The 15,309-nt window shown below is 47.1% G+C and overlaps 1 protein-coding gene across 3 annotated transcripts in view; it reads left to right on the top strand.

Moving 5' to 3' along the window:
* Positions 1 to 9,333, top strand: part of slc25a16 (solute carrier family 25 member 16) — a 156,344-nt gene extending 147,011 nt beyond the window's left edge. For all 3 annotated transcript variants that reach the window (XM_072478775.1, XM_072478774.1, XM_072478776.1), the window contains one exon: positions 8,049 to 9,333. In XM_072478775.1, coding sequence (XP_072334876.1) covers positions 8,049 to 8,205 — 157 coding nt within the window. In that variant the 3' untranslated portion in view covers positions 8,206 to 9,333. The remainder of the gene's footprint in view (positions 1 to 8,048) is intronic.
* The last annotated feature ends 5,976 nt before the right edge of the window (positions 9,334 to 15,309 follow it).

Raw genomic sequence — 15,309 nt, 5'->3', positions numbered from 1 at the left:
GGGGTATGGGGTTAGGGCAGGGGAGTGGGCCTAGGTCAGGTGCTCTTTTGGACGGTCAGTGCACACTCGATGGGCCGAATGACCACCTCCTGTACACGTAGAGTTTCTCTGATTCTTCTAAGTCTGGCAGCATCTTTGGGGAGGGAAACAGAATTAACATTTCAAGTCCAGTATGACTATTCGTTGGAACATCAACTCATGCTAGTCTCAACATTAACTCTGTATCTTTCTCTATTGATGCTGCCCGACTTGCTGAGTATTTCCAGCATTTTCTGTTTATATTTCAGATTTCTGGCACTTGCAGTCTGTTGCTTTTATTTTAGTTCAATTTTAATGTTTGAATGCAAGAGACGGGGAACAGAAAATGTATAAGATACTAGAAACCCGCATCAAAAGCAGAAAGAGAAATTCCGTCTAAATCTGAGAATGCAGCTTCACAGACTAGGCCAGCTTTCCAAGGCTCAGAGTGTTCAGAGAGGTTAGCATAAGACTATAGGGGTGAAAGCTACAGAAATACATTCATCTATTTAGATCGCCTCCTGGTGCTTTATCTGCGTTCTTCTATTTCATCAACTGAGATGATAAAAATTGGGAAAGATTCAGACCTGAGCCATGTTATCCAAATGCCAACCAACTCATTGACCAGTGGTCACTCTCTCTCATTCCCTCCACCTCCTATGGGGAAAGGACACTTAACTAACAGTTTGTAGCCAATATTAATCATTACAAAGATTCCTCAATGGCCGTAACCATCTGGTTAATTCAGCAAGGAAACTTAAATTGTTGGAGTCGTACAGAACTTTGGTGAGGCCACAGCTGGAGTACTGTGTGCAATTCTGGTTGCCACATTATAGGAAGGATGTGATTGCACTGGAGGGGGTGCAGAGGTGATTCACCAGGACGTTGCCTGGGATGGAACATTTTTTAATAATCTTTATTGTCGCAAGTAGGTTTACATTAACACTGCAATGAAGTTACTGTGAAAAGCCCCTCGTCGCCTGTTTGGGTAGACGGAGGGAGAATGTCCAATTCACCTAACAAGCACAGAAAGAGATTGGATAGGCTTGTTTTTTTTTTTTGCTGGAGCAGAGAAGACTGAGGGACAACCTGATAGAGCTGTACGAGATTATGAGGGGCATGGACAGTGGCTAGGAGCATCTGTTCCCCTTAGTTGAAGGGTAAGCAGGAGGTTCAGCGGGGATTTGAGGATAAGATTTTTTTTACCCTGAGGTTGGAGACTGTCTGGAATGCACTGCCTGGGAGGGTAGTAGAACATGGAACAGTACAGCACAGTACAGGCCCTTCAGCCCATGATGTTGTGCCGACCATTAATCCTAATCTAAGATCAACCCAACCTACACCCCTTCAATTTACTGCTGTCCATGTACCTGTCTAAGAGTCGCTTAAATGTCCCTAATGACTGACTCCACCACCTCTGCTGGCAGTGCATTCCACACACCCACCATTCTCTGTGTAAAGAACCTACCTCTGACATCTCCCCTATACCTTCCTCCAATCACTTTAAAATTATGTCCCCTCATGACAGCCATTTTCACACTGGGGGAAAGTCTCTGGCTATCCACTCTATGCATGCCTCGCATCACCTTGTACACCTCTATCAAGTCACCTCTCTGCCTTCTTCGCTTCAGTGAGAAGAGCCCGAGCTCCCTCAACCTTTCTTCATAAGACATGCCCTCCAGTCCAGGCAGCATCTTGGCAAATCTCCTCTGTACACTCTCGAATGCATCCACATCCTTCCAATAATGAGGCGACCAGAACTGGGCACAATATTCCAAATGTGGCCTAACTAGGGTTTTATATAAAGCTGCAGCAAAACCTCGCGGCTCTTAAACTCAATCCCCCTGTTAATGAAAGCCAACACACCATACGCCTTCTTAACAACCCTATCAACCTGGGTGGCATCTTCGAGCGATCTATGTACATGGACCCCAAGATCCCTCTGTTCCTCCACACTTCCAAGAATCTTGCCTTTAACCCTGTATTCAGCATTCAAATTTGACCTTCCAAAATGAATCACTTCACATTTATCAAGGTTGAACTCCATCTGCTACTTCTCAGCCCAGCTCTGCATCCTGTCAATGTCCTGTTGTAACCTGCAACAACCCTCAACACTATCTACAACTCCCCCAACCTTCGTGTCATCGGCAAACTTAATAACCCACCTTTCCACTTCCTCATCCAAGTTATTTATAAAAACCACAAAGAGCTGAGGTCCCAGAACAGATCCTTGCGGGACACCACTGGTCACCGACCTCAAGGGGAATACTTTCCATCCACTACCACTCGCTGTCTTCTTTTGGCCAGCCAATTCTGTATGCAGACAGCCAGATTTCCCTGCATCCCATGCCCCCTAACTTTCTGAATGAGCCTACCATGGGGAACCTTATCAAATGCCTTAATGAAATCCATATACACCACATCCACTGCCCGGCCTTCATCAATGTGTCTCGTCACATCCTCAAATAATTCAATGAGGCTTGTGAGGCATGACCTGCCCTCACAAAACCATGCGGACTATCTTTAATCAAACTATGTTTTTCTAAATAATCATAAATCCTATCTCTCAGAATCCTTGCCAATATTTTGCTCACCACAGACGTAAGACTGATGGGTCTGTAGTTCCCAGGGATTTCCCTGTTCCCTTTCTTGAACAGGGGAACAACATTCGCCTCCCTCCGATCACCCAGTACTACTCCAGTGGAGAGTGAGGACGCAAAGATCATCGCCAACGTCGCAGCAATCTCCTCCCTCGCTTCCTGTAGTAACCTTGGGTATATCCCGTCAGGCCCTGGGGATTTATCTATCCTGATGCTTTTCAACATTTCCAGCATATTCTTCTTCTTAATATCAACCTGTTTGAGTCTATTAACCTGGTTCACACTGTTCTCATGAGCAACAAGGTCCCTCTCTCTAGTGAATACTGAAGCAAAGTATTCATTTAGGGCCTCCCCCATCTCCTCAGATTCTAGGCACAAGTTCCCTCCACTATCCCTGATTGACCCTACTCTCACTCTGATCATCCTCTTATTTCTCACATAAGTGTAGAACGCCTTGGGGTTTTTCCTAATCCTTCCCGCCAGGACTTTTTCATGCACCCTTCCAGCTCTCCTCAGTCCATTTTTGAGTTCCTGCCTGGCTACCTTGTAACCCTCTAGAGCCGAGTCAGATCCTTGCTTCCTCAACCTTACGTAAGCTTCCTTCTTCCTCTTGACTAGAAGCTCCACTTCTCTTGTCATCCAAGGCTCCTTCACCTTACCATTCCTTCCTTGCCTCAGTGGGACAAAACTATCCAGGACTCGCAGCAAGTGCTCCTTAAACAACCCCCACATTACTGTTGTGCATTTCCCCAAGTACAATTGTTCCCATTTTATGCTCCTCAGCACCTGTCTAATGGCAGTATAATTTCCCCTCCCCCAATTAAAGACCTTCCAATACTGTCTGTTCCTACCCCTCTCCATGACTAAAGTAAAGGTCAAGGAGCTGTGGTCACTGTCACTGAAGTGCTCTCCCACCGATACGTCTGACACCTGGCCTGGTTCGTTGCTGAGCACCATGTCCAATATGTAGTCGGCCTATCTACATATTGAGTCAGGAATCCTGTACACCTGACAAAATCTGCTCCATCCAAACCATTTGCACTAAGGAGGTTCCAGTTAATACTAGAGAAGTTGAAGTCACTCATGACAACAACTCTATTACTTCTGCACTTTTCCAAGATCTGCCGCCCAATGTGTTCCTCTATCTCTCTGCTGCTACTGGGGGGGTCTATAGAAAACTCCCAATAAAGTGACTGCTTCCCAGCTGTACTACGGGAGGACACCTCCGAGGGCAGCGAGGCTATATGGGTAGAGATCAGGAATAAGAAGGGTGCAGTCACAATGTTAGGGGTTTACTACAGGCCTCCCAACAGCCAGCGGGAGATAGAGGAGCAGGTAGGTAGACAGATTTTGGAAACGAGTAAAAACAACAGGGTTGTTGGGATGGGAGACTTCAACTTCCCCAATATTGACTGGGACTCACTTAGTGCTAGGGGCTTAGACGGGGCAGAGTTTGTAAGGAGCATCCAGGAGGGCTTATTAAAACAATATGTAGACAGCCCAACTAGGGAAGGGGCTGCACTGGACCTGGTATTGGGGAATGAGCCCGGCCAGGTGGTAGAAATTTGAGTCGGGGAGCAGTGACCACAATTCAGTAAGTTTTAAAGTGCTGGTGGACAAGGATAAGAGTGGTCCTAGGGTGAATGTGCTAAATTGGGGCTAATTATAACAATATTAGGCGGGAACTGAAGAACCTAGATTGGGGGCAGATGTTTGAGGGTAAATCAACATCTGACATGTGGGAGGCTTTCAAATGTCAGTTGAAAGGAAGTCAGGACCGGCATGTTCCTGTGCGGAAGAAGGATAAATACGGCAAAATTCGGGAACCTTGGATGACGAGAGATATTGTAGGCCTCGTTCAAAAGAAAAAGGAGGCATTTGTCAGGGCTCGAAGGCTAGGAACAGACGAAGCCTGTGTGGAATAGAAGGAAAGTAGGAAGAAACTTAAGCAAGGAGTCAGGAGGGCTAGAAGGGGTCACGAAAAGTCACTGGCAAGTAGGGTTAAGGAAAATCCCAAGGCTTTTTACACGTACATAAAAAGCAAGAGGGTAGCCCGGGAAAGGGTTGGCCCACTGAAGGATAGGCAAAGGAATCTGTGTGGAGCCAGAGGAAATATGCGAGGTACTAAATGAATACTTTGCATCAGTATTCATCAAAGAGAAGGAATTGGTGGATGTTGAGTCTGGAGAAGGGTGTCTGGATAGCCTGGGTCACATTGAGATCCAAAAAGACGAGGTGTTGGGCGTCTTGAAAAATATGAAGGTAGATAAGTCCCCAGGGCCTGATGGGATCTACCCAAGAATACTGAAGAAGGCTAGAGAGGAAATTGCTGAGGCCTTGACAGAAACCTTTGGATCCTCACTGTCTTCAGGTGATGTCCCGGAGGACTGGAGAATAGCGAATGTTGTTCCTTTGTTTAAGAAGGGTAGCAAGGATAATCCAGGGAACTATGTCAGTGGTAGGGAAATTACTGGAGAGAATTCTTCGAGACAGGATCTACTCCCATTTGGAAGCAAATGGACGTATTAGTTTTGTGAAGGGGAGATCTTGTCTCACTAACTTGATAGAATATTTTGAAGAGGTCACAAAGATGATTGATGCAGGTAGGGCAGTGGATTGTTATCTATATGGACTTCAGTAAGGCCTTTGACAAGGTCCCTCTTGGTAGACTGGTACAAAAGGTGAAGTCACACGGGATCAGGGGTGAGCTGGCAAGGTGGATACAGAACTGGCTAGATCATAGAAGGCAGAGAGTAGCAATGGAAGGGTGCTTTTCTAGTGGTGTTCCGCAGGGATCAGTGCTGGGACCTTTGCTGTTCGTAGTATGTATAAATGATTTGGAGGAAAATGTAACTGGTCTGATTAGTAAGTTTGCAGACGACACAAAGGTTGGTGGAATTGCGGATAGCAATGAGGACTGTCAGAGGATACAGCAGGATTTAGATTGTTTGGAGACTTGGGCGGAGAGATTGCAGATGGAGTTTAATCCGGACAAATGTGAGGGAATGCATTTTGGAAGGTCTAATGCAGGTAGGGAATATACAGTGAATGGTAGAACCCTCAAGAGTATTGAAAGTCAGAGAGATCTAGGTGTACAGGTCCACAGGTCACTGAAAGGGGCAACACAGGTGGAGAAGGTAGTCAAGAAGGCATACGGCATGCTTGCCTTCTTTGGCCGGGACATTGAGTATAAGAACTGGCAAGTCATGTTGCAGCTGTATAGAACCTTAGTTAGGCCACGCTTGGAGTATAGTGTTCAATTCTGGTCGCCACACTACCAGAAGGATGTGGAGGCTTTCGAGAGGGTGCAGAAGAGATTTACCAGGATGTTGCATGGTATGGAGGGCATTAGCTATGAGGAGCGGTTGAATAAACTCGGTTTGTTCTCACTGGAACAATGGAGGTTGAGGGGCGACCTGATAGAGGTGTACAAAGTTATGAGGGGCATAGACAGAGTGGATAGTCAGAGGCTTTTCCCCAGGGTAGAGGGGTCAATTACTAGGCGGCATAGGTTTAAGGTGAGAGGGGCAAGGTTTAGAGGAGATGTACGAGGCACGTTTTTTACACGGAGGTTAGTGGGTGCCTGGAACCCGCTGCCGGAGGAGGTGGTGGAAGCAGAGACGATAGTGACATTTAAGGGGCATCTTGACAAATACATGAATAGGATGGGAATATCATAGAATTTACAACGCAGAAGGAGGCCATTCGGCCCATCGAGTCTGCACCAGCTCTTTGAAAGAGCACCCTACCCAAGCCCACACCTCCACCCTATTCCCATAACCCAGTAACCCCACCCAACACTCAGGGCAATTTTACACACTAAGGGCAATTTAGCATCTCCAATCCACCTAACCTGAACATCTTTCGTCTGTGGGAGGAAACCGGAGCACCCAAAGGAAACCCACGCACACACGGGGAGAACGTGCAGACTCCGCACAGACAGTGACCCAAGCCGGGAATCGAACCTGGGACCCTGGAGCTGTGAAGCAATTATGCTAACCACCATGCTACCGTGCTGACCTCTAATAGAGGGATACGGACCCAGGAATTGTAGAAGATTTTAGTTTAGTCGGGCAGTATGGTCGGCATGGGCTTGGAGGGCCGAAGGGCCTGTTACTGTGCAGTACTTTTCTTTGTTCTTTGTTTGACTTCCACCCATACTGACTCAGTAGACAAACCCTCCTCAACTACCTCCTTTTCTGCAGCTGTGGTGCACTCCCTAATTAACAGTGCCACTCCTCTTTTACCTTCCTCACTATTCTTCTGAAAACATCTACACTCCGGAACATCTAACAACCATTTCTGCCCCTGTGAAATCCATGTCTCCATAATGGCACAGCATCGGAGTTCCAAGTACTGATCCATGCTCTAAGTTCATCTCCCTTATTCCTGACACTCCTTGCATTGAAACAGACACACTTTAACCCATTCCACTGAGTGCAACTTTGCCCTATCAACTGTGTATCCTTCCTCACAGACTCGCTGCATACTATATCTGCCTGTTCAACAGCTACCCTATCCTCTGATCCATAGCTCTGGTTCCCATCCCCCTGCCAAACGAGTTTAAACCCTCCCAAAGAGCTCTAGCAAACCTCCCACCCAGGATATTGGTGCCCCTCCAGTTTAGGTGCAATCAGTCCTTCATGTACAGGTCCCACCTTCCCCAGAAGATATCCCAATGATTCACATATCTGAAGCCTTCCCTCATGCACCAGCCCTGTAGCCACGTGTTCAGCTGCACTCGCTCTCTGTTCCTTGCCTCACTTGCACGTGGCAACGGTAGCAATCCTGAGATCACTACTCTGCTTGTCCTGCTCTTTAGCTTCCAACCTAACTCCCTAAAATCACTTTTTAGATCCTCATCCCTTTTCTTAGCTGTGTTGTTGGTGCCTATGTGCACCATGACTTCTGGTTGCTCCCCCTTAAGAATCCTGTAGACTTGATCCGAGACATCCCTGGGCCTGGCACCCGGGAGGCAACATACCTTCCAGGAGTCTCGTTCGTGACCACAGAATCTCCTATCCATTCCCCTAACCATTGAGGCTCCCATCACTATTGCTTTTCTATTCTCCCCCTTCCCTTCTGAGCCACAGAGCCAGGCTCAGTGCCAGAGACCAGCCCGCTAGGGCCTTCCCCCGGTAAGTCATCCCCCTCAACAGCATTGTTGTTTTGAAGGGTAGAGGTGGGTTGCCTAAGATCTGTAAAAAAGCACCTGGATGAGCACTTGGCACGCATAACATTCAAGACAATGGGCTAAGTGCTGGCAAATGGGACTAGATAGGCAGGCAGGTCATGTGTTTTTCATGCGTCAGTGCAGACCTGATGGGCCGAAGGGCCTCTTCTGTGCTGTATTATTCTGTGATTCTGCTTGTGACACTGGTGTATTTACACAATGAATAATTTCCTGTTTAACCTCCTTTTCTCCTTTAGCACAATGAGTAAAACACTGAAGTATGTCTACAAGATGCATGGTATAAAGCAAGGCCTGTACCGGGGCCTCACTCTCAATTACATCCGCTGTATCCCATCTCAGGCTGTGGCATTTACTACCTACGAGTTCATGAGACAAGCTCTTCATCTAAACTGAGGACATTTCAGGATGTTCATTCGGACTATCAAATCCAGCGTCACAGACCTAGGACTCTTAATCAGAAGAACATTTCCACAGTGGGCACAGCTCTGGTCAGATGTGTACACTAAACTATTATTTATTTAATTCAGTAATTGATGGTGATGAACATTGAAATTCAGCATCAGCATGCTTTGTATTTTTAGGTATGCATACATTATTGCTGTCTTCCACTGCACCCCCCTCATTTCACCGGGCTAGATAATCCGTTTCCGTTCCTGCACACCAGCTCCGAGAGGGAAAGATGAGTTTAATATGGGCAGAAAAATTGGACCTATTATTGGCAGCAACAGTTGTCTGTTAACTTTATGTATCAATGTTTTATCAATCTGTTCATCATGTGTAGAAATGTAACTTCTTGATGAGGTTTCTTTGATCAAATATTTGGTGAATGTGCATTTTTAAACACTAATAATTATAAACTCTGACAATTGATGCTGCAGTAAACCTTTGTGAATATTTGTAGATCTGACCTTGAGATTGTTTCTGTTCTGGGAACAATTGTTCTGATCAATTCCTCCTACTCTGGATGGTAACAGTAAACTTCCAGGGATTTTGATGCAGATTTCTTAAGAGCATAACTTCAAATGGAAACCATTGCATTTTCTAATTTTGTCCTGTTAGTACCAAATCTTCTGTGTTTTGTGCAGGAATCATGAGCTCCAGTGGCTATTATCCCTCTGTCCAAATGGGTGTCACATCTACCAAAGAGATCCGTCCCTTGAGAGCAAGGTCACATCAGCTGTCCTGTCCAATCTTCATGCTGCCTGCTTGTGTGGAGGATTAATATCGACAGGGCATGGTCATATGGAATGTAATGGCCAGAAATCGACCATCCGCTGCACTGATCTCTACCAGTGCTTGTGTTCCACAAACCTCTTCCCCTCCCCCAGTTTGCAAACCCTTCTATTCCTTTCTCGTCCATGTTTGCCCAGCATCTCCTTTTAATCCGTATTCTTGCCTCATTTAGTCCATGTAGGGGTTGCAAACTGCAGTCTCCAGGAATTGAAGTAAGGGACTAAAAATAAAGGATACTGCGGACCTGGGAGTAAAACCATGGGGCATTAAAAAAAATTGTTCTGTTTTCATCTTCTCTTGGCTGGTTTTGTTTATTGGTTGCAAAAAATGTTGGCGATGTGTGACAAGGCTTCTTTGACAGATGGTTAAGAATCGGCTAGTTAGGCAACAAAGACTCTTTCTTTCCAATTGGCATTGGGAAGACCGGGCGCTGAGAGGAGAGGCCATGAACTGGTCGAAGTGGAACCAAGGGTGGAGGAAGGAGATGATGTGCTGGTACTCGGGAAGATGTCAAAGCAGAACTGCAAGCAAAGAAATTCAGGGTTGTGGTGATCCTGTGCTTAGAGGTATTGCCTCTTTCAAACTCATCCCTCTACCTTGTGGAGCGATATGTGACTGAGGAGAAAGCGACTGCTGATGTTGGAGTCCCTGCTCCTCATGGTATAACCTTATAAAATAGATCCACAGCATCATGGTGGCACAGTGGTTAGCATTGCTGCCTCACAGTACCAGGGACCCGATTTCAGCTCCAGCCTTGGGTGACTGTGGAGTTTGCACTTTATCCCTGTGTCTGCATGGATTTCCTCCGGGGCTCCAGTTTCCTCCCACAGTCCAAAGATGTGCAGGTGAGGTGGGGTTACGACAGGCGAGTGGGCCTTGGTAGAGTGCTCTTTCAGAGTGTTGGTGGCAGACTCAATGGGCCAAATGGTCGTCTCCTGCACTGTAGGAGGTGTTATGGGCCAGGGTTTAAAAATTCCAAATTGTATTCTGGAGTTCACCTGACCTATAACTTTTTATGTTGAATTTGGCTAGGATGAGCGCAAGAGCCTTCTCGTCAGGTGTTATTCAATGGTTGTCATAGACATTTTAATAATCAAAATAAGCTTTATTCTAAGAACATTTTGTATAAACACAGCAAGAATTTTTAACAATTATAAACATAGATACCCTACAACTACAGTAATCTCTGTATAACGCTTAATGAATTCCCCGTTGACTGTTACAATTCAAAAACAAAATCCCATGAACCAAAAAAAAATCTTTTCAAGGATATGGCCCGATCTCAATTCTCACTTGAATAAGACTTGTTTTTTCCTGAGATTCTGACCCCGTCTCACCAGCAGGTTTTAAACCCTTCCGGAAAGCAAACTATATATTTTAAGTTACCTAAAGCAGATAGTTATAATCAATGGGTTTGTTACTGGAACAGATATTTGAAATGAAAATAGAAAGACAGGCCAAAACACTTCTATTCTCTGTCTGAGTCCACAGCAGCCAAATGTGAAAGCGAAAGCAAAAACAAAACCTTACAGCTACAGCTCAGCTTCACCCACATCACTGAAGCCATGTGATAAGCCAAACACCTTTCTTCAAGGGACACTCCCAGGGACACTTCATCTGAGGAAGGAGCAATGCTCCGAAAGCTAGTGATTTGAAACAAACGTGTTGGACTTTAGCCTGGCGTTGTAAGACTTCTTACTGTGGACAGTCCCATGACAGAGGGCTGATCGGTCAGTTTGCGGATGATAAGAAAATTGGTGGGGTTGTAAATAGTGCGGAGGATAGCCTTAATTTACAGGAGGTTATAGATGGACCAGTCAAATGGGCTGATCAGTGGCAAATAGAATGCTCTTTGGATCAGCGTGACCTTGGTGTGCATGTACACTGGTCCCTGAAGCTAGAAGAGCAGGTGGATACAGAAGGCATATGGTATGCTTGCCGTTATTAGCCGAGGCATAGATTGAGAGAGCAAGAAAGTTATGCTGGAACTGTATAAAATGTTGGTTGGGCTACAGTTAGAGTATTGTGTGTAGTTCTGGAATCCCCATTATAGGAGGGGATGTGATAGCACTGGAAAGGGTGCAGAGATGATTTACCAAGATGTTGCCTGGGCTGGAGAGCGTTAGTTATAAAGAGAGATTAGATAGACTGGGGTTCTTTTCCTTGGAGCTGAGGAGGGAGGGCATGATTGAGATGTATAAGATTTTGAGGGGCATGAAATGAGTATACAGGCAGAAACTATTTCCTTTGGTGAAGGGATCAATGACCAAGGGGCATATATTTAAGGTAAGGGGCAGGAAATTTAGAGGGGATGTGAGGAAAAGGCTTTTCACCCAGAGGGTGGTGGGAGTCTGAAACTCACTGCCTGAAAGGGTGGTGGAGGCAGACCCTCAGAAGGCCACTTGTTTTTTTTTTTATTAAATATTTTATTGAAAATTTTTGGTCAACCAACACAGTACATTGTGCATCCTTTACACAATATTATAACAACACAAATAACAATGACCTATTTTATAAACAAAAATGAATAAATAATAAATAACAAAAATGAAAACTAGCCCTAATTGGCAACTGCCTTGTCACAAGTAACACTCTCCAAAAATATAATTTAACAGTCCAATATATAATTATCTGTAGCAACGACCTATACATACTATACAGTATATATTAACAACCCTGAGAGTCCTTCTGGTTCCTCTCCCCCCCCCCCCCCCCCCCCCGATCCTGGGCTGCTGCTGCTGCCTTCTTTTTCCATTCCGTCTATCTTTCTGCGAGGTATTCGAAGAACGGTTGCCACCGCCTGGTGAACCCTTGAGCCGACCCCCTTAGGACGAACTTAATCCGCTCTAGCTTTATAAACCCCGCCATGTCATTTATCCAGGTCTCCACCCCCGGGGGCTTGGCTTCTTTCCACATTAGCAATATCCTGCGCCGGGCTACTAGGGACGCAAAGGCCAAAACATCGGCCTCTCTCGCCTCCTGCACTCCCGGCTCTTGTGCAACCCCAAATATAGCCAACCCCCAGCTTGGTTCGACCCGGACTCCTACTACTTTTGAAAGCACCTTTGTCACCCCCATCCAAAACCCCTGTAGTGCCGGGCATGACCAAAACATATGGGTATGATTCGCTGGGCTTCTCGAGCACCTCGCACACCTATCCTCCACCCCAAAAAATTTACTGATCCGTGCTCCAGTCATATGTGCCCTGTGTAATACCTTAAACTGAATCAGGCTTAGCCTGGCACACGAGGACGACGAGTTTACCCTGCTTAGGGCATCTGCCCACAGCCCCTCCTCGATCTCCTCCCCCAGCTCTTCTTCCCATTTCCCTTTTAGTTCATCTACCATAGTCTCCCCTTCGTCCCTCATTTCCCTATATATATCTGACACCTTACCATCCCCCACCCATGTCTTTGAGATCACTCTGTCCAGCACCTCTTGTGTCGGGAGCTGCGGGAATTCCCTCACCTGTTGCCTCGCAAAAGCCCTTAGTTGCATATACCTGAATGCATTCCCTTGGGGCAACCCATATTTCTCGGTCAGCGCTCCCAGACTCGCGAACTTCCCATCCACAAACAGATCTTTCAGTTGCGTTATTCCTGCTCTTTGCCACATTCCATATCCCCCATCCATTCCCCCCGGGGCAAACCTATGGTTGTTTCTTATCGGGGACCCCCCCAAGGCTCCAGTCTTTCCCCTATGCCGTCTCCACTGTCCCCAAATCTTCAGTGTAGCCACCACCACCGGGCTTGTGGTGTAGTTCCTCGGTGAGAACGGCAATGGGGCTGTCACCATAGCCTGTAGGCTAGTCCCCCTACAGGACACCCTCTCTAATCTCTTCCACGCCGCTCCCTCCTCCTCTCCCATCCACTTACTCACCATTGAAATATTAGCGGCCCAATAATACTCACTTAGGCTCGGTAGTGCCAGCCCCCCCCCTATCCCTGCTACGCTGTAAGAATCCCTTCCTCACTCTCGGGGTCTTCCCGGCCCACGCAAAACCCATGATGCTCTTTTCAATCCTTTTAAAAAAAGCCTTCGTGATCACCACCGGGAGGCACTGAAACACAAAGAGGAATCTCGGGAGGACCACCATCTTAACCGCCTGCACCCTCCCTGCCATTGACAGGGATACCATATCCCATCTCTTGAAATCCTCCTCCATCTGTTCCACCAACCGCGTTAAATTTAACCTATGCAATGTGCCCCAATTCTTAGCTATCTGGATCCCCAGGTAACGAAAGTCCCTTGTTACCTTCCTCAACGGTAGGTCCTCTATTTCTCTACTCTGCTCCCCTGGATGCACCACAAACAACTCACTTTTCCCCATGTTCAATTTATACCCTGAAAAATCCCCAAACTCCCCAAGTATCCGCATTATTTCTGGCATCCCCTCCGCCGGGTCCGCCACGTATAGTAGCAAATCGTCCGCATACAAAGATACCCGGTGCTCTTCTCCTCCCCTAAGTACTCCCCTCCACTTCTTGGAACCCCTCAACGCTATCGCCAGGGGCTCAATCGCCAGTGCAAACAATAATGGGGACAGAGGGCATCCCTGCCTTGTCCCTCTATGGAGCCGAAAATATGCAGATCCCCGTCCATTCGTGACCACGCTCGCCACTGGGGCCCTATACAACAGCTGCACCCATCTAACATACCCCTCTCCAAAACCAAATCTCCTCAACACCTCCCACAAATAATCCCACTCCACTCTATCAAATGCTTTCTCGGCATCCATCGCCACTACTATCTCCGTTTCTCCCTCTGGTGGGGCCATCATCATTACCCCTAACAACCTCCGTACATTCGTGTTCAGCTGTCTCCCCTTCACAAACCCAGTTTGGTCCTCGTGGACCACCCCCGGGACACATTCCTCTATTCTCATTGCCATTACCTTGGCCAGGACCTTGGCATCTACATTTAGGAGGGAAATAGGTCTCTAGGACCCGCAATGTAGCGGGTCCTTTTCCTTCTTTAAGAGAAGCGATATCGTTGCTTCAGACATAGTCGGGGGCAGTTGTCCCCTTTCCTTTGCCTCATTAAAGGTCCTCATCAGTACCGGGGCGAGCAAGTCCACATATTTTCTATAGAATTCGACTGGGAATCCATCCGGTCCCGGGGCCTTTCCCGCCTGCATGCTCCTAATTCCTTTCACCACTTCTTCTACCTCGATCTGTGCTCCCAGTCCCACCCTTTCCTGCTCTTCCACCTTGGGAAATTCCAGCCGATCCAAGAAGCCCATCATTCTCTCCCTCCCATCCGGGGGTTGAGCTTCATATAATTTTTTATAAAATGTCTTGAACACTCCATTCACTCTCTCCGCTCCCCGCTCCATCTCTCCTTCCTCATCCCTCACTCTCCCTATTTCCCTCGCTGCTCCCCTTTTCCTCAATTGGTGTGCCAGCAACCTGCTCGCCTTCTCCCCATATTCGTACTGTACACCCTGTGCCTTCCTCCATTGTGCCTCTGCAGTGCCTGTAGTCAGCAAGTCAAATTCTACATGTAGCCTTTGCCTTTCCCTGTACAGTCCCTCCTCCGGTGCTTCCGCATATTGTCTGTCCACCCTCAAAAGTTCTTGCAGCAACCGCTCCCGTTCCTTACTCTCCTGCTTCCCTTTATGTGCCCTTATTGATATCAGCTCCCCTCTAACCACCGCCTTCAACGCCTCCCAGACCACTCCCACCTGGACCTCCCCATTATCATTGAGTTCCAAGTACTTTTCAATGCACCCCCTCACCCTTAGACACACCCCCTCATCTGCCATTAGTCCCATGTCCATTCTCCAGGGTGGGCGCCCTCCTGTTTCCTCCCCTATCTCCAAGTCCACCCAGTGTGGAGCGTGATCCGATATGGCTATAGCCGTATACTCCGTTCCCCTCACCTTCGGGATCAATGCCCTACCCAGCACAAAAAAGTCTATTCGCGAGCAGACTTTATGGACATAGGAGAAAAACGAGAACTCCTTACTCCTAGGTCTGCTAAATCTCCACGGGTCTACACCTCCCATCTGCTCCATAAAATCTTTAAGTACCTTGGCTGCTGCCGGCCTCCTTCCAGTCCTGGACTTCGACCTATCCAGCCCTGGTTCCAACACCGTATTAAAATCTCCCCCCATTATCAGCTTTCCCATCTCTAGGTCCGGAATGCGTCCTAGCATCCGCCTCATAAAATTGACATCATCCCAGTTCGGGGCATATACGTTTACCAAAACCACCGTCTCCCCCTGTAGTTTGCCACTCACCATCACGTATCTGCCCCCGTTAT

This window comes from Scyliorhinus torazame, chromosome 16 (assembly GCF_047496885.1).
Source record: "Scyliorhinus torazame isolate Kashiwa2021f chromosome 16, sScyTor2.1, whole genome shotgun sequence".
Lineage (NCBI taxonomy): Eukaryota > Metazoa > Chordata > Chondrichthyes > Carcharhiniformes > Scyliorhinidae > Scyliorhinus > Scyliorhinus torazame.
This window is presented reverse-complemented; position numbering and strand designations above follow the sequence as displayed.